Raw genomic sequence first — 19,473 nt, 5'->3', positions numbered from 1 at the left:
AGAGAGCAGGCAGAGCTCACTCAGGCATTCAGCAAGGCACATTCAGGGAGAATCAATCTTATTTACTAAAGGGCTCATTCACTCAGTGAGACAGACACCAGCAGGGGACACTCACTCAGTGAGACAGACCCCAGCAGGGGACACTCACTCAGCTCAGTGAGACAGACACCAGCAGGGGACACTCACTCAGTGAGACAGACCCCAGCAGGGGACACTCACTCAGCTCAGTGAGACAGACACCAGCAAGGGACACTCACCAGCAGGAGACCCTCACTAGCTACACCAGCAGGGGACACTCACCAGCAGGAGACCTTCACTAGCTACACCAGTAGGGGACACTCAGTCAGTGAGACAGGCAAAGGGTCTCTAACTTAGACTAAAGAAAAGAGTTTGTGGATCAGAGTAATGGGAGTGGGTTTCCTCGGAACTTGGGGACAGAGCTTAAATCAAGCAATTCGATGAGTGATGGGAGTGAGAATCAACAGTGAAACCCCCTACAGTGGAGTAAAACCTGATATTCAACCCTGATGGATCAGATTTAATTAAAGATAAAGGTAGGTACTGTGACTAACTTACCTTGCTAACTGTCCTCCTCTCTCCTTTCTTACACCTTCCAGGCTGAGCTCCTTAGATTCTTCCCCCAGGTTCAGGCTCCTTTCTCTAAACCCCTTTAAATTGGGCTCTTCACCAGCCTCCCCCAGGTCCTCCTTTCTCTCTCTCTCCCCCCCCCTCAGGTTTGTGCTCCTTCCCCCCCCTCAGGTTTGTGCTCCTTCCCCCCCCTCAGGTTTGTGCTCCTTCCCCCCCCCTCAGGTTTGTGCTCCTTCCCCCCCCCCTCAGGTTTGTGCTCCTTCCCCCCCCCCCTCAGGTTTGTGCTCCTTCCCCCCCCCCCCCCTCAGGTTTGTGCTCCTTTCCCCCCCCCCTCAGGTTTGTGCTCCTTTCCCCCCCCCCTCAGGTTTGTGCTCCTTTCCCCCCCCCCTCAGGTTTGTGCTCCTTTCCCCCCCCCCTCAGGTTTGTGCTCCTTTCCCCCCCCCCCTCAGGTTTGTGCTCCTTTCCCCCCCCCCCTCAGGTTTGTGCTCCTTTCCCCCCCCCTCAGGTTTGTGCTCCTTTCCCCCCCCCCCTCAGGTTTGTGCTCCTTCCCCCCCCCCTCAGGTTTGTGCTCCTTTCCCCCCCCCCCTCAGGTTTGTGCTCCTTTCCCCCCCCCCTCAGGTTTGTGCTCCTTTCCCCCCCCCCCTCAGGTTTGTGCTCCTTTCCCCCCCCCCCTCAGGTTTGTGCTCCTTTCCCCCCCCCCCCTCAGGTTTGTGCTCCTTCCCCCCCCCTCAGGTTTGTGCTCCTTCCCCCTCCCCCCTCAGGTTTGTGCTCCTTCCCCCTCCCCCCTCAGGTTTGTGCTCCTTCCCCCTCCCCCCTCAGGTTTGTGCTCCTTCCCCCTCCCCCCTCAGGTTTGTGCTCCTTCCCCCTCCCCCCTCAGGTTTGTGCTCCTTCCCCCTCCCCCCTCAGGTTTGTGCTCCTTCCCCCCCCCCCCTCAGGTTTGTGCTCCTTCCCCCCCCCCCCTCAGGTTTGTGCTCCTTCCCCCCCCTCAGGTTTGTGCTCCTTCTCCCCCCCCCCTCAGGTTTGTGCTCCTTCTCCCCCCCCCTCAGGTTTGTGCTCCTTCTCCCCCCCCCCTCAGGTTTGTGCTCCTTCTCCCCCCCCCTCAGGTTTGTGCTCCTTCTCCCCCCCCCTCAGGTTTGTGCTCCTTCTCCCCCCCCTCAGGTTTGTGCTCCTTCTCCCCCCCCCTCAGGTTTGTGCTCCTTCTCCCCCCCCCTCAGGTTTGTGCTCCTTCTCCCCCCCCCCAGGTTTGTGCTCCTTCTCCCCCCCCTCAGGTTTGTGCTCCTTCTCCCCCCCCCTCAGGTTTGTGCTCCTTCTCCCCCCCCCTCAGGTTTGTGCTCCTTCTCCCCCCCCCTCAGGTTTGTGCTCCTTCTCCCCCCCCCCTCAGGTTTGTGCTCCTTCTCCCCCCCCTCAGGTTTGTGCTTCTTCTCCCCCCCCCTCAGGTTTGTGCTTCTTCTCCCCCCCCCTCAGGTTTGTGCTTCTTCTCCCCCCCCTCAGGTTTGTGCTTCTTCTCCCCCCCCTCAGGTTTGTGCTTCTTCTCCCCCCCCCCCTCAGGTTTGTGCTTCTTCTCCCCCCCCCCCCTCAGGTTTGTGCTTCTTCTCCCCCCCCCCCTCAGGTTTGTGCTTCTTCTCCCCCCCCTCAGGTTTGTGCTTCTTCTCCCCCCCCCTCAGGTTTGTGCTTCTTCTCCCCCCCCCTCAGGTTTGTGCTTCTTCTTCCCCCCCCCTCAGGTTTGTGCTTCTTCTTCCCCCCCCCTCAGGTTTGTGCTTCTTCTCCCCCCCCCTCAGGTTTGTGCTTCTTCTCCCCCCCCTCAGGTTTGTGCTTCTTCTCCCCCCCCCTCAGGTTTGTGCTTCTTCTCCCCCCCCCTCAGGTTTGTGCTTCTTCTCCCCCCCCCTCAGGTTTGTGCTTCTTCTCCCCCCCCCCCTCAGGTTTGTGCTTCTTCTCCCCCCCTCAGGTTTGTGCTTCTTCTCCCCCCCCCCCTCAGGTTTTTGCTCCTTCTCCCCCCCCCCTCAGGTTTTTGCTCCTTCTCCCCCCCCCCCCCCCCCCCCCCCCCTCAGGTTCGGGCTCCTTTCCGGCTTCCCCCACCACCAGCTTTTTATTATTTATATAGCACCAGCAAATTCCATTGCGCTCTACTTCTCTCTTCTTTATCATTGGGTTTTGTCTCTTGGCAGGTAGGTAGTTCTGCAGCCGGATTCCGTGAGTAGCAGGCATTTCAGCATCTGTCAGGAGTATGATGAAAGATGACGTGCCAGGATCTGGGATCCAGGATTCCACCAAGCCCCTTGACACCCAGCAACATTTTGCTATACCTGGTACAGGAATTCAGTCGCTGCTGCCTAATGGAGACTCTGCGTCCCCCACCTCGGAAGAGGTCACCAAACTGTATAAAAAGCGCTGGGTGATTGTCTTTCTCTTTAGTGCCTACTCATTGTGTAATGCATTCCAGTGGCTGCAGTATGGGATTATCAGCAACATTTTTATCCAGTATTATGATGTGAGCAGCCTGACCATAGACTGGCTGTCCATGGCTTATATGATAACCTACATCCCTCTTCTCTTCCCTGTGGCCTGGCTTCTTGACATACGTGGGCTCCGTGTCATTGCACTGATTGGTTCTGGTCTAAATTGCCTGGGTGCATGGATAAAGACTGGCAGTGCCAGGCCAGACTTGTATGGCGTGACACTATGTGGACAGTTGGTGTGTGCTGTGGGTCAGGTTTTTATTCTAGGGATGCCATCTCGTATCGCCTCAGTCTGGTTCAGCACATCTGAAGTGTCAACAGCATGTTCCATTGGGGTGTTTGGAAACCAGGTACAGAGCATGCATTGCGTGGAGGTGCTGGGTGGGTAGGGATGGGTTGGGGTTGCTGGATGGTGGGTAGTGATGATTTGGGGTTGCTGGTTGGGTATGGTTGGGTTGGACTTGCTGGGTAGGGTTGGGTTGGAGTTGCTGAATGGTGGATTGGTTTGGGGTGGAGGTCCTGAGTACTAGTCGGGTCAGGTGGAGGCACTGAGTGGGTTGGGGTGCATATTGTGAGTGATGGGAGGATTACGGTGCTGAGTGGGTTGGGATGGCAGTGCTGAGTGCTGGCAGGATTGAAGTGCTGAGCACTGAGTGTGTTGGGTTTGCTGAGTGGGTATGGATGGGTTGGAGTTGCTGGGTGGGTAGGTAGGGATGGGTTGGACTTGCTGGGTGTGTAGGTTGGGATGGGTTGGAGTTGCTGAGCAGTTGGGGTGGAGGCACTGAGTTGGTTGGGGTGCTTATTATGAGTGATGGGAGGATTACGTTGCTGAGTGCTGGCAGGATTGAAGTGCTGAGCACAGAGTGAGTTGGGGTGGAGGTCCTGACTCTTAATCCGGTTGCATGGAGGCACGAAGTGGGTTAGGCCGGAAATCGTGAGTGACGGCAGGATTGCAGTGCTGAGTGGGTTTGGGGGGGGGTGTTGGTGGGGAATTTGGGGAGGTGGTGCTGAGCACGGGGGGAGGGGGGGGGGTTTGAAGGCTGGAGGCAAGGTGGTGGTTATGATCTGAACAAGTTTTGGGACATGTTATTGGAAGTATTGTATGGGTGGATTAGTCTGCCAACCCTATGCCAGTTCCAATCTATCTTTTCTTCTCTCCAGCTAGGTGTAGCAGTCGGCTTTCTCCTACCCCCTGTTCTGATTCCCAACATTGAAGACAAAGCTCTCCTTTCTCATCATATTAGTATCATGTTCTATGGCACGGCAGCCATAGCCAGTGTTCTCTTCATCCTGGTGATTTTTGGTGCGCTTATTTATGGGTGGGTACAGGGTGGGATCGTAGCTGGTTGTGTGTGTGTGTGTGTGTGTACACACAGGATCAGTGACTATATATGTCTGTGCTTGTGATGAGTGTGATGCTTATAGTTGTATGGGTATAGGTCTGTTTGGTGAGATTATAATATGGTTTTGTTCAGTTTTTCAGGATTCCCCTCCGAAGCCGCCATCTCTGGCGCAGGCCATGTTGCAGAATACTCCTGAGAGTGATTATTCGTACAAGCGGTCCATCCTGCGCTTACTCAGAAACCGCAACTTTATTCTTTTGGTTGTTTCTTATGGTGAGTCTCTGTGTCGCATGATGCCGGTCTCTGCGTGTACTTATCACTTGATGCGTGTATGTGTGGGCACAGCTCATGGTATATACACCACCTGTTTGGGGTTCTGCGTGCACGTCTCACTTTAGGTGTCTCTTTTCCAGGTTTAAACACTGGCGCGTTCTATTCCTTATCCACATTGCTGAACAGGATGATAACTGAACATTATCCGGTTAGTTATTGCCGTCACTCTGCATGTGACTTTCCTTCTCTGGTGCGTGCGCGGGCTGCTTTAGCTAGTCTGTGTGCGCACATGATCACTCTGGCTGTGCATGCGGCCATGTGTACCTTCTTGTAGCCTGAATTCTCCTTTTTTCTTAATACAGGGAGAGGAAGTGAACGCGGGGCGGATTGGTTTGACAATCACCGTGGCTGGAATGGGTGGAGCACTGATCACCGGTCTCTGGCTCGATAGAACAAAGACCTACAGGTACATAAACTGCATGTTCTCTGGATGGAATGGGGGGTATGGGGGTAAGGTTTAATTTTGTACTTGGGGTTCTATCTACATGTAAACCTTTGTTAGGAAGCCGTACTTATGCTCAAATTTTGTACCGTATATTTGTTTATGCACCTCTACATGTATTTCTTGCAGGCAGACAACGCTCGGTGTGTACATTCTGTCCGTGATTGGGATGGTTATCTTCACGTTTATCTTGAATCTTGGGAAGCTCTGGGCTGTGTTTATCACAGCTGGAACCCTGGGGTATGTCCTGTGTGTAACCTTGTACTACGTGCAGAGTGTTTGTATTCAGCCTGTGTGCCCTGGGTGTCCATGACGGTAAATGGCTATGCAGTGGGTGCACCTTAAACCAGTGTTTTAAATGTAAAGTATCTGCCAGTATATTTGACAGAGTTTACAAAGTCATTTACAATGAATTGGCTCAAAGAACCACCAGACCATCATTGCTACTTGGCTGCTGCTCACTCTTAGGACACTGCTTGCATTGAACTTTTATAGCCTAGCTGTGTTTGAAACCAAAACAGAGAATATGAGAACGGACAAAAGCTTAGAGAAACTTTGTAGCTTGCCCTTCAGTAGGTCCCCGCTCAGGTCTCAAAATATTTTTTGCTCACTTGTGCCATTACAGAGAGAACATCTACTATTTTCACATTCCACCCATAAAGGCAGTCCAGAACAGACTGCTGACGAGGCCCACAGACGGCTGAAACGATCGTCTGGGGTTGCTGTATCTCTCGTGCAGAGAACTTTCTGGAATTTCGGTTCTAGACTGCCCTTATCAGTGGCATCATCTACTCAGCAAATGGTAAAGGTTCTCTTTGAAATGGCTGGCACAAGTGAGCAATAATTACTTTGAGACCAGAGGGGGGGGGGTTACCAAAAGGAAAGCTACTAAGAGATCTCATATTCTCTGTTTTTGTAGCTGTGTTTGAAAGCTGGTACTATTCCTAGTAAAACCTTGGTACACAGCCTCGAACGATGCTGGCTGTCTGGTGTCCGTCTGAGGCCAGCCCAGTATAAATTATTTGGTAATTCAAAGCAGAAAAACATGGCAAAGCTTCTTGATTTGTATTAATAAAGGAGTAACGTAAAATGTTTGGTTTTCTCTGTCCTTCAATAAAACGATTGTGCAGCACTTTTTGCTCTCCATGAAGCGCTTCCCTCGTTATTTCTGCTTTGGATTGACTATTTGTCCTCTCTAAGCTAGAAGAGTGTAGAATGTGACCTCTAATGGCTTGAGCAATGCTGGAGTGGGTGTAGAATATCTGTAAACTTTGGAAATGAGTCATGCAATAAGGACTTATTAAAGAGTTCATTATTCACCATTAACCGTGGTACAGTGCATGTTGCTCAGTAAAGATCCCCCCCAAGGATTTCTGGGACCCCCAGCATGTTAGGACACCCTGGAGAAGGGGTGAGGAGAATTGTACCGATATCCTTAATTTGGGGAAGTTCACTCATTTTGCTGACCCTGTGTGGTTTGGGAGATCAGAAGACTGACACGTTTGTGGCTAAATAAGCTACAATGTGCATAATTACTGTTAACCCTTCCATGACTGATCTCAGGCCTGCCATGATTAAAGGGCCTGCTTTACATTGTCTTGACAGATTGAAACAATGGAACGGAATTACAGGCTTGTAATCTGGTGACCAACCCGGGGAGCAAGGGGCATTTACTGCTGTTACACAATAATAACCGTTATCAAGTTGATTGAGTAACAGCATAGTGTGTCCTCTTCACTGACCGAAATCATTTGTCACAAGTAGGGCACATTAAGCAGCCAGCAGCAGACCATCAAAATTGCACACATTAAAAAAAAAAAAAGCAAAAAACCTGGGGGGGTTCATAGACCACCATAAACCTGGATTAGTCTGGAGGTATGATAAATAAATAAATGAAAAAAATCAAGTTCAATAAATTGATAACGGAAAGGGGATCAAAATGATCTCTGTATACCTAACCCCCACACAAAATGCTGCCTCAAGGGGTATAACTACTAACGGTAGTGCAACCAACAGGTTATGTATAAACGTGGGAATTCTTTCTCTTGGTGTACCCCTAGTCTGCTCACCTTTTGTCCAGCAGGGGCTTCCTAGCTGAATCTGGCCTTCCACTACATTACAAACGCCTGCTTTACTGTGTGTGCTCCATTCCCCTCCTAGCTAATGCACCAACAGGTTTTTGTCGTTTTTAAAAACAATTTGATTATAATCTGTTTGCACAAACAGCCACTGTGCTAGATTGTAGATTCCAGTCATTCAGCATTGTGTGGAGAGGCTGAAATCTGGCGGGTAAATTGATAAATCCAGAAATTAATAAATACTGTGGGCAATTTCTGGAATATTTCCTCCGGACTGTGCCAGATTCTTTTTGCTATCTATGATTGGAATACGTAACATTCAGAGTTGTTGGTTATTCACGAAATAGCCAAAAGTGGAGAGTAGAGAATTGCCCCTAACAGAGGCAGAGTGCATGTTTCCAAATTGGTCTGTTTGGCCGTGCCACTGCATTCACCTTGCCTGCGCTCCACAGGTTTAGGGAGACGTTTAATTATGGGCAATATCAGGCTATTGTAGGAGACCACCAGTTACATCTGTGAGAGTGTAATGCACACTCACTCTGACCCTGATAAGACCGAACATAGAATCAAAATGGAAAAATGCTGGAGGCAACACAGCTCTTTTTACTGGGAATATTATCCATGAAGAAACAAAAGACTTCTTGTTTGGTTGCCTATTTGTAATTTCTATCTGGAACTCGACTTGTTTGTTTTACAATCCCCAGAGTTTCTTCTTAAACTAAGAACGATATCAATTCCACATCTGATGACCTTTCACCAGCTGAAATAGAAATTAAACCTTTCCCATCCCTTGTGCCATTTGTTACATGGCAATATTTTGCTCCTGATATTTGCTGGAAGTTGAAGTAGTTTATTTAACTGTGTGTAGAAAGCTCAGCAAACTTTGCTTGGTCTGGCTGCAGTGTCTCTGACCATCTACTATGGTTTTATTTTATTTACTGATTTTCCGCAGGTTCTTTATGACTGGGTATCTCCCTCTCGGATTTGAGTTTGCTGCGGAGCTAACTCACCCAGAATGTGAGGGAACGTCGTCCGGATTGCTCAACGTGTCAGCGCAGGTATGATTACTGCCCCTATGTATATCATTTACCGATGCACTATGATTGGATGTTTATAACCCTATCACTGTCCTAGTAACAGATCACAAATCTAAAATGTCTGCAGCTCTGCATAATGGAAGCAATCACAGCCAATTCTTAATTGGCAAGTAGAGATGAAATGATGTCTGGAAGCTCAGGCGTGCAGGGAGGACATTATTTGGGGATGTCGATGGCTCAGGCGTGCAGGGAGGACATTATTTGGGGATGTCGATGGCTCAGGCGTGCAGGGAGGACATTATTTGGGGATGTCGATGGCTCAGGCGTGCAGGGGGAGGACATTATTTGGGGAGGTCGATGGCTCAGGCGTGCAGGGGGAGGACATTATTTGGGGAGGTCGATGGCTCAGGTGTGCAGGGGGAGGACATTATTTGGGGAGGTCGATGGCTCAGGCGTGCAGGGGGAGGACATTATTTGGGGAGGTCCATGGCTCAGGCGTGCAGGGGGAGGACATTATTTGGGGAGGTCCATGGCTCAGGCGTGCAGGGGGAGGACATTATTTGGGGAGGTCCATGGCTCAGGCGTGCAGGGGGAGGACATTATTTGGGGAGGTCCATGGCTCAGGCGTGCAGGAGGAGGACATTATTTGGGGATGTTGATGGCTCAGGCGTGCACGGGGAGGACATTATTTGGGGGGGGGGGAGGAGGAATTCTGGGAGCTCTGTAGTTCCTCACTGTGTGGGGAGTAGATAGATTCTGGGACTTGCATGCACTTTGTAACCCACTAAAATCAAGGGAATTACTCCAAATTATGTGGAAATTAAATACAAAGACCCTCGATAAACATATGCTAATTTCTCTGAGACCTGCATTGTTACTGTGCTGTGTTAATAAATGAAATTCACTTTCAAGTAACATTTTAACCCCTTAAGGACACCTGACATGTGTGACATGTCATGATTCCCTTTTATTCCAGAAGTTTGGTCCCAAACTTCTGGAATAAAAGGGAATCATTTAAAGAGGCACTTTACTCCTTTTTGTTAAGAAAAATAAATCTATCTAATCTGAGAATGAAAGGGAACGCACTGTACAAGATGCACGTTCTGTATTTCCTGCGTGGGAGTTGCCGTGATTCAAAGCGCGGTGTGCAGCTCACGCAGTCTATGATCTCCAGAGAGACCTGTATTTCCATGTAATGATAGAGGAGCCATAGCTAAGGGCCATATGTTGATTTAATGTTCTCTCTGCAGTAGAAATAAGAGAAAAGTCTGTTTTGACCACCTCCAGAAGCCATTTTGTCACTTTAGACCTGTTTGCACCTATAGAGGGGGCACTCGGGGACAATAGCGGATATCCCATGTTCTCGCATTATTTGCTTTTCGTATTTAAGGTCCATTATGTGCATCCACACAGGAATTCCAGAACCTGTGGGGTGTTGCTACATGGTTTATTACATACATCCATCCTGTACATTGTAATCTGTATAATCAAACTGTATTTAGCTCCTCGTCGGCTCTTTTCTCATATTGGGGCACATTTATCCATAATGTGAAGGTATCTGTGGGTATATCCTCCTTATGTCAGGACAGCATAGAGCCCCAGACCTTATTATGATAATTGCTTTTATTGTGCTTACTTTTGATAGTGATAGTTGTTGGATTTAGCCAATTGCAAAAACTGTGTGTAGATTACTCATCTACAATTATGGTAATTTGTTGGTAGAAGTGAATGAATTTCCCTTTCTGCAAAAATGGCTTGATCCACGGTTAAATAGCAATCCATACATATCGGTTTTAACGGGTCTAATATTGGTCATATTTTGCTATCCCTCCCATGGTGAATTTACATTGAAGCATAGATGGAGAACTGGCTTTGCTATCTCCCAGTGCTGGAGAGCCGATTCGTCATTCCAGACCCTACAACAAACAGAATCTTTGCTGGCCAGATTGGTGGCTACTGTAGTTGATCAGATGTTGATCCAATCTCACATGTTGTAGCTTTCCTGCTCTGTGTTGTCTTCCTTATACTATACTACTCTTAGCTGGCTTAACCATTAACTGATCAGTTTGCAATCATCCCACACTTTGAACTTTTATTTAGTAAATATACAGTGTCTCTCGTGTTATCCGTAAAAGGTTTCATACACAATGTACTATTTTAACTGAAGAGCTAATATTTGGAGTTGGATAAAGTAGTTCTTTTAGTTTTTCTGCTTTGTTAAAGTAAGGCTAAATAAACCGAAGGATTTACACAAGTCAGGAGTTGGAGAATATTTGTAGTGAGAGTCTAGTCATTGGGTCCACAGGATGTCTCGTGTTCTGTGAGCTTCAGGAATGGTACCACTCGTGTGTGTTTTGAAAAGACTGTTTTCGTGATTGACACATTTTGTAATCCAAGTATAATAGGTATTGTTTCTTTAATAATGAATTCTAATTTTATGGCTTTTTCGCCATGGTTAATCTCTAGGCAGTGGCGTAGCGTGCGGGGTGCCAAAGCGGCAGTTCCTTGGGCACAGAAGTCTTAGCGGTGCAAAATCTCAAAAGGGGGGGAAAAAAGTATTAATAAGAAAAAAAAAAAATAGCTTGCCCTCCCCCTCACACAGAAAATCTCCCAATGTTTGAACATTCTACACAGTGTTGAACATGATGGGGCAAATTAATGTTATCATGTAATATTTTAGAGCCATACTGTGCTCACATAATGCTTCTTAATAGACTATACACATTACTTTAGGCGTGAGGTGGATTTGAAAAATTACCCAATGCAACTATCACTGTCACGCAGCTCACGGAGTGATACCATCGAAGCGCCCCTTACTAACGGGCGCTGAGAAGCCACACTACACCACTGTCTGTAGGCACCCACATACCATGTTTGACTCTCAATTTCAAGCGTCCTTCAAATCTGTAAATCTCTAGTCTACGACTCCAGTCTGAGCAGGTAGCAAGTTCAGATTTGTCCAAGGTGTCTCATTTTACCCTTTTTCCAAAAGTTCTTATCTTGGCCAAATTTACAGCGTGTTTCTTGTAAAATCCCCCTGCAGATCATTCCAAAACCTGGACAAAGATTGTATTTATTGCTTTGCCTTCTATGCTTTGGACTTTGTGTAAACGCTGTAATAATTCTTAAAGCTACTTCCATATAATATCTAAACTCGTATATTGCATTGTGAATACTTGGTATATGTTTTATGTTTTCTTGGAGTGAATACTTAGTATATGTTTTGTGTTTTCTTGGAGTGAATACTTAGTATATGTTTTGTGTTTTCTTGGAGTGAATACTTAGTATAGATTTTGTGTTTTCTTGGAGTGGATACTTGGTATATGTTTTGTGTTTTCTTGGAGTGAATACTTAGTATATGTTTTGTGTTTTCTTGGAGTGAATACTTAGTATATGTTTTGTGTTTTCTTGGAGTGGATACTTGGTATATGTTTTGTGTTTTCTTGGAGTGGATACTTGGTATATGTTTTGTGTTTTCTTGGAGTGAATACTTAGTATATGTTTTGTGTTTTCTTGGAGTGGATACTTGGTATATGTTTTGTGTTTTCTTGGAGTGGATACTTGGTATATGTTTTGTGTTTTCTTGGAGTGGATACTTGGTATATGTTTTGTGTTTTCTTGGAGTGAATACTTAGTATATGTTTTGTGTTTTCTTGGAGTGGATACTTGGTATATGTTTTGTGTTTTCTTGGAGTGGATACTTGGTATATGTTTTGTGTTTTCTTGGAGTGGATACTTGGTATATGTTTTGTGTTTTCTTGGAGTGGATACTTGGTATATGTTTTGTGTTTTCTTGGAGTGGATACTTGGTATATGTTTTGTGTTTTCTTGGAGTGAATACTTGGTATATGTTTTGTGTTTTCTTGGAGTGAATACTTAGTATATGTTTTGTGTTTTCTTGGAGTGAATACTTAGTATATGTTTTGTGTTTTCTTGGAGTGAATACTTAGTATATGTTTTGTGTTTTCTTGGAGTGGATACTTGGTATATGTTTTGTGTTTTCTTGGAGTGGATACTTGGTATATGTTTTGTGTTTTCTTGGAGTGGATACTTGGTATATGTTTTGTGTTTTCTTGGAGTGAATACTTAGTATATGTTTTGTGTTTTCTTGGAGTGGATACTTGGTATATGTTTTGTGTTTTCTTGGAGTGGATACTTGGTATATGTTTTGTGTTTTCTTGGAGTGAATACTTAGTATATGTTTTGTGTTTTCTTGGAGTGGATACTTGGTATATGTTTTGTGTTTTCTTGGAGTGGATACTTGGTATATGTTTTGTGTTTTCTTGGAGTGAATACTTGGTATATGTTTTGTGTTTTCTTGGAGTGGATACTTGGTATATGTTTTGTGTTTTCTTGGAGTGGATACTTGGTATATGTTTTGTGTTTTCTTGGAGTGAATACTTGGTATATGTTTTGTGTTTTCTTGTCTGGGATGCTTTTAGAAAGTGTTTGTAAAATGGTTGCTGACATTCTAAGCACCAGAACAATGCAGTATGATCGCAGAGGTTATGGCATAGTGAGTGGATTATTACTGCAGTAATCTGTAAAAATAACACACAAGCTGGTTCCGCTGCTCAGACAAAGGAAGGAGAACGTTTCACTTCCTCATTTGATGTGTGAATTGTGTCCAAAACAAAGTAGGACAATATCAGTAAAGCTGTTCCCAAGTGATAAGTGAAACCACAGCTGGGGATTAACTACTTACTCCTTAAATTTGAGCGGGTCAGGGGTTAAATACCCCCATAGAACAGAATACAAAGATCCTGATTGGTGGAGCCTCCTCCTGAGGATACAATGGTTTGTGCAGGGTAAAACATGTCATTGTGAGTATATTCACTTACATTTTTATTTTTAAACATGGTCTATTTTCATTTATTTTAATAATATTTACTTGCGGACTGTTGATGCCGCCTCGAGTTTCCTGGACATTTAACATCATTCGCACAATACAGTCTGATATCGCCAGGTGAGAGGAGCAATCTACTGTTAAAGACCAGATTCCTATGAGTGGGTTAAACGGCTATTGATCTTTAGGGGTTAAACATTCAGCATTATAAACCGTGTAGTGACTGTGCTTTGTATCTCCCTGGGAGCAGCGTAGTTAAACTCTGCGTGTAGATTGAACTTTAACGCGAGGCTAGGTTTGTAATCCTGGTTTAGATGATTTATGTGTGAGGGCCGCTATGTGGGTTTTGGTTTTTATTTGTGCAAGCTTTCCCCAGAATGCCTGACTGTCTTAGACTAAGAAATACAGACTGTGTTTTGTACAAGTGACTATTTAAGGGAAGCTCACACTCACTGTATAATAATACACTGTTAGAAATAGAATCCCATTTCTGTAAAGAAAGGACTGTTTTTCCCCCTTGCTATTAGCTGGATGGTTTGTTAATGATTGGTTTCCTCACTAATTAGACTGAGACACTGGTTAATCTGGTCCTACCTCCTGCAAAGCTCCAAATGTGAGCAATCGCCATGGAAACCAAATTAGTCTGCAGGAACATTCCGCTGGTTTCCATGGCAATTTCCCCATGTTAAGAATTTGGAAGCACTTTTCTGTTAGTGACACGGATGTAAAACTTTGGCATGCATCCTGTATCCTAACAGAGGCTCCGTATTAATGGCAGGGTCAGCTAGTGAAATCCCTGAGCAATGTGCAGTGTGAGTTACAGAGCTCCCCAGCAAGGAAACTCACAGTAATGAGCAGTGTGAGTCACAGAGCTCCCCAGCAAGGAACCTCACAGTAATGAGCAGTGTAAATCAGAGCTCCCCAGCAAGGAAACTCACAGTAATGAGCAGTGTAAATCAGAGCTCCCCAGCAAGGAAACTCACAGTAATGAGCAGTGTAAATCAGAGCTCCCCAGCAAGGAAACTCACAGTAATGAGCAGTGTAAATCAGAGCTCCCCAGCAAGGAAACTCACAGTAATGAGACGTGTAAATCAGAGCTCCCCAGCAAGGAAACTCACAGTAATGAGCATTGTAAGTCACAGAGCTCCAGAGAACTAAAACTCAGTAATGCACAGAGCTCCAGAGACATAAAACTCACAGTAATGTGCAATGTGTATGAGAATAATAGATTTTGTTTGTAAAAATACAAATACAATGATAGTTGTTTTGCTATAAATCGCTCCCCTAGTTCCATATCTGGCTATTAATAAATATTATTTCTCATCTTGGTTTCAGCTCAATGTGTGTCTTCTTCCTGAAATCATTGATGGAATATTTTTCCATTTGTCCAGTTACCCAATTCAGGCTCTTCCCCCCGTCCTCTATCCCAACAGCAGCCAAGGACGTTATTTATATTCAGACTGTCATGCAGGGCATTGTGGGTATATTGGGGGGCTGACATGCAGGGCATTGTGTGTATATTGGGGGGCTGACATGCAGGGCATTGTGTGTATATTGGGGGGCTGACATGCAGGGCATTGTGTGTATATTGGGGGGCTGACATGCAGGGCATTGTGTGTGTATATTGGGGGGCTGACATATGCAGGGCATTGTGTGTATATTGGGGGGCTGACATATGCAGGGCATTGTGTGTATATTGGGGCGCTGACATGCAGGGCATTGTGTGTATATTGGGGGGCTGACATGCGGGGCATTGTGTGTATATTGGGGGGCTGACATGCGGGGCATTGTGTGTATATTAGGGGGCTGACATGCAGGGCATTGTGTGTGTGTGTGTATATTGGGGGGCTGACATGCAGGGCATTGTGTGTATATTGGGGGGCTGACATGCAGGGCATTGTGTCGAATGGGGGCTAAGTATTGTGTGTGTGTGTGTGTGTGTGTGTTTGTGTGTTGGTGGCTCACACACAGTCATTGAGCTAATATCGGTGGGTTTGAGGATGTCTCTGGTTAGTAGCACACCTTGCCGTTTGGTTTAGGAGTCTTGCCATGTATGTTTCTATAAGTAATTAGCCACTGGCAGATCTGGACCAGTTATATTCCACTAGTTTTTACTAGGAAGAAACACAGTGTCTGTTATCTGTGTTTACAGGAACGCGTGGATGGGGAATTCTAAGGCTGCAAGGTTAGATTAAATGAGCAGTATGTACATCTGGGATAACCAGCTGGGAGGAACGTTGGTCGTTACAGAACGACTTTTGATAATGACATTTATCTAAACTGGCAGCCATAAAGTTAGTTTCTGGAGTTCACCTTGTGTGGCTGAGTGCGTCCATTGGATGGGCATTACGTCAAACTGCACATCAGGGACACGTTGTGACTTTTGACCTAAAATGCTATAACCTGCATCATAATAATTGTAATGGAGCATACAGCTTTTTTTTTTTTTATAACTAACACACTGTGATATATATATATAAAAAAGAAAAATTTCCATTAAGAAGAATATTTCAGGATTTTTAATTTTTTTTTTATATGGATACAAAAGATTAATTGTAACCTTTATCCCCTAATTGTAACCTTTAACACGTGATGGAAATATTCTGTCATGATTCCATGTTATTCCAAAAGTTGTGTCCTTAAGGGGTAATAGCTGTACAAGTTTTTGTTTGTTTATTTCCAGAAGTAGACAATTGCTGTTGGTGGCTCTTTTTCCACATTAGTAGTGAGAACAGAACAGGCTTTACAAGAATACAAGCATAATGTAGTGACTGGGTCAGTTTAATTGATGTGATATAGGCGTGCGCACGGGGTGTGCCTGGGCACACCCTAATCCCTGCGGCAAACGCTATGTGCCTCCATGGGCTGGTGAGGGAGATCAAAGATCTCCCTCACCGGCCCGCAGGGAGGGAGACAGAAGAGGACCCGGGGAGCTCTTGCCAGCAGCTCCGCCAGGTTCCTTTTGCGAGGTTGGAGCGTTGCCGCGGTTCACTCACCACTGGACCACCAGGGATGGCAGCAGCACGGTCCCCCTCCCTACATAAGGTAAGAAGGGAGGGGGGCTATTAACTAAACGCCCCCCCCACACACTATACACACAAACAGCACACACATACAGCACCCTTACGCACACAGCAACCTTACGTGCACACACACACAGCACCCTTACACACACACACACACACAGCACCCTTACACATACACACACACACACAGCACACACTAACAGCACCCTTACACACATCACACGCTAACAGCACCCTTACACACATCACACGCTAACAGCACCCTTACACACTCACACACTAACAGCACCCTTACAAACACAGCACCCTTACACATACGCATACATTAACAGCACCTTTACACACTCAGCACCCTCACACACACACACACTAACCGCACACTTACACATTCACAACGCTCTCACACACAGCAGTGTGTGTGTGTGTGTGTATATGTATATGAATGTATGTCCCCTTGGTCTGTGATCCGCCCCGTATACCCAACATGAGCAGCCTCCACTTGACTGTAACTAGGGTCTCCCCTGATCCCACTAATTCTCCGAGGTCACTAACCCACACGCGTTCACATGGCGTTGTTTTCCTTCCTGCAGTATAAACGATATGAGAGCATCCGTGGTGAACGCCAGACTGGGGCAAATCGTGTGCATTTCCCTGTCAGAACTTCAGTAAATACACGTCCACCCATACATGAATTGGGCAAGGTCTGCACCAAGTTTAAGACACGATGATTCTGGAAACATTCTCCATCTCAGGTGTCTATTTTTGATTGTAATTTAATTTTCCATTGGCCACAATTCACACTTTAGTCAATAAACCCCTGTCTTGCTACGTGATCCTGTTCGATGATGTCGTATGGCACTTATTCCTTGGATGATCCATTTCCCATTCATCAGACGTCTCAATGCCCTCATATTATAGATCATACTTCATATAGATCATATATATATATAATGTATATTATAGTTCATACTGTACGGCCTTGACACAGTATGGAGGTTCACTTACATGATTGGGGCACATCTAAGTCCTGATTGCACTGACTATTAACCTGACTACAGATCTCCAACTTGTCATTTAGAAATCTCTGCACCTTCCCGCTGTGCACCCACCAGTCAGAAATCTCTGCACCTTCCCGCTGCGCACCCACCATTCAGAAATCTCTGCACCTTCCCGCTGCGCACCCACCAGTCAGAAATCGCTGCACCTTCCCGCTGCGCACCCACCAGTCAGAAATCTCTGCCCCTTCCCGCTGCGCACCCACCAGTCAGAAATCTCTGCCCCTTCCCGCTGCGCACCCACCAGTCAGAAATCTCTGCCCCTTCCCGCTGCGCACCCACCAGTCAGAAATCTCTGCCCCTTCCCGCTGCGCACCCACCAGTCAGAAATCTCTGCCCCTTCCCGCTGCGCACCCACCAGTCAGAAATCGCTGCACCTTCCCGCTGCGCACCCACCAGTCAGAAATCTCTGCACCTTCCCGCTGCGCACCCACCAGTCAGAAATCGGCACCTTCCCGCTGCGCACCCACCAGTCAGAAATCTCTGCACCTTCCCGCTGCGCACCCACCAGTCAGAAATCTCCGCACCTTCCCGCTGTGAACGCACTGTAGTTGAATGGAGAACTTCAATATACCTTTATTCCCTTTTGTTCGGCTGTCCGTATGCCCCGTTCGTTTACAGAACCCACTCTCTGTGTGGTCCCTTGTTCGCACCTTCAGAATCACCGACCACCCCTGGCTGTTAACCACAAATTGGTTATTATTTCAAGTGTTTCCCCTGGGTGGCCGCCCTTCGTATAACCAAACTCACGTTCAAACAATTGGCGGCCATTTTGTCTCCCAAACGAGGGCAGTGGGACATGGTCGTCAACGGCGTGGAACTGTTTTTGGATACATTACCCTGCGAACGCCCGTGAAACTGGTACTGCTGCCCATGCAATTTCCTGAACAGTTAAAAGAATGGCGTTTGGGAGGCATAAACTACCGAACAGGGGTAGCATTCATACCCTAATAGCCAGGGAATGGGTTCACCAGTGTTCGTGAGAACCCCCGAAAGATGACCGGTCGTTGCCTTGTTGTCTCTGGAACTGGTTTGGGGCATCAACTCATGGCTGACCCGTGAAAGCTTCATTCATATGGCGACCCATTGAATGGATCTGAGTGATATTTTGGCAAAGTGTGCGCTGAGATCCAAGCTATTCGGTGATATGACTTTCGTGGGGTTCTGAAGTTATTCAAAGTGATTTTTGGATGTTTTAAAATATTTTTGTTTTTTCTGTACCTGAGAGATACTTAAGTTATAGTTTTTTTATTCTCACGCAATTATCTTTCAGGCTCAGAGGATCTTGGGATGAAAAGCGCTGTAATTGTGACTAAGAAACCCCATGCTAGGGACAATGTATAAAAGCCGTGTGTGGCAGGAATAAGACCAGTTGTACTCCCAGAACTGTGTTGTCCGTTGCTGGGGAAGAGGTGGAAAATCTACTTGGTGTTTTCTTATTCCTGATTTTACTCTTGGGTGATCCAGCGGAGAGTGAGTCCCTGCTAGAATCTGGGCTCTGCTACCCGCACCGTTTCATAATCTGGGCTCATTCACTGGAAGCTGTGTCTTGGACAATACATTTTGCATCTGTCCGATTCCATGTTCTAACAGCTGATGTACACTGTACAGAGGCACATGTTATATGATATGTTCTACAACATGCAACTTATACACTGGTTCTGTCACATACTATCAATATTCTGTTCGGTGACAATCTGTGTGTGTGTTTGTATATTCTGTTTGGTGACACGGTGTGTGTGTGTGTGTATATGTTCTGTTTGGTGACACGGTGTGTGTGTTCTGTTTGGTGACACGGTGTGTGTGTTCTGTTTGGTGACACGGTGTGTGTGTTCTGTTTGGTGACACGGTGTGTGTGTGTTCTGTTTGGTGACACGGTGTGTGTGTGTGTTCTGTTTGGTGACACGGTGTGTGTGTGTTCTGTTTGGTGACACGGTGTGTGTGTGTGTGTTCTGTTTGGTGACACGGTGTGTGTGTGTGTTCTGTTTGGTGACACGGTGTGTGTGTGTGTTCTGTTTGGTGACACGGTGTGTGTGTGTGTTCTGTTTGGTGACACGGTGTGTGTGTGTTCTGTTTGGTGACACGGGGTGTATGTGTTCTGTTTGGTGACACGGGGTGTGTGTGTGTGTATATGTTCTGTTTGGTGACACGGGGTGTGTGTGTATATGTTCTGTTTGGTGACACGGGGTGTGTGTGTATATGTTCTGTTTGGTGACACAGGGTGTGTGTGTATATGTTCTGTTTGGTGACACGGGGTGTGTGTGTGTGT

The 19,473-nt window shown here is 46.4% G+C and overlaps 1 protein-coding gene across 4 annotated transcripts in view; it reads left to right on the top strand.

Moving 5' to 3' along the window:
* Window positions 1-350: 350 nt before the first annotated feature.
* FLVCR2 (FLVCR choline and putative heme transporter 2) overlaps window positions 351-19,473 on the top strand; it is a 29,092-nt gene continuing 9,969 nt past the window's right edge. For 2 of the 4 annotated variants that reach the window (XM_063440391.1, XM_063440388.1), the window contains exons 1-8: window positions 351-558; window positions 2,758-3,394; window positions 4,206-4,347; window positions 4,520-4,660; window positions 4,801-4,868; window positions 5,023-5,126; window positions 5,292-5,402; window positions 8,193-8,298. In XM_063440391.1, coding sequence (XP_063296461.1) covers window positions 2,813-3,394; window positions 4,206-4,347; window positions 4,520-4,660; window positions 4,801-4,868; window positions 5,023-5,126; window positions 5,292-5,402; window positions 8,193-8,298 — 1,254 coding nt within the window. In that variant the 5' untranslated portion in view covers window positions 351-558; window positions 2,758-2,812. Of the gene's footprint in view, window positions 564-2,700; window positions 3,395-4,205; window positions 4,348-4,519; window positions 4,661-4,800; window positions 4,869-5,022; window positions 5,127-5,291; window positions 5,403-8,192; window positions 8,299-19,473 lie in introns of those variants that run through there. The other 2 variants (XM_063440390.1, XM_063440389.1) reach the window with 2 other exon arrangements.

Source organism: Pelobates fuscus, chromosome 13, assembly GCF_036172605.1.
Source record: "Pelobates fuscus isolate aPelFus1 chromosome 13, aPelFus1.pri, whole genome shotgun sequence".
In the NCBI taxonomy this organism is placed as follows: domain Eukaryota; kingdom Metazoa; phylum Chordata; class Amphibia; order Anura; family Pelobatidae; genus Pelobates; species Pelobates fuscus.
The sequence above is the reverse complement of the archived record's forward strand: the minus strand, read 5'-3'. Positions and strand labels throughout refer to the sequence as shown.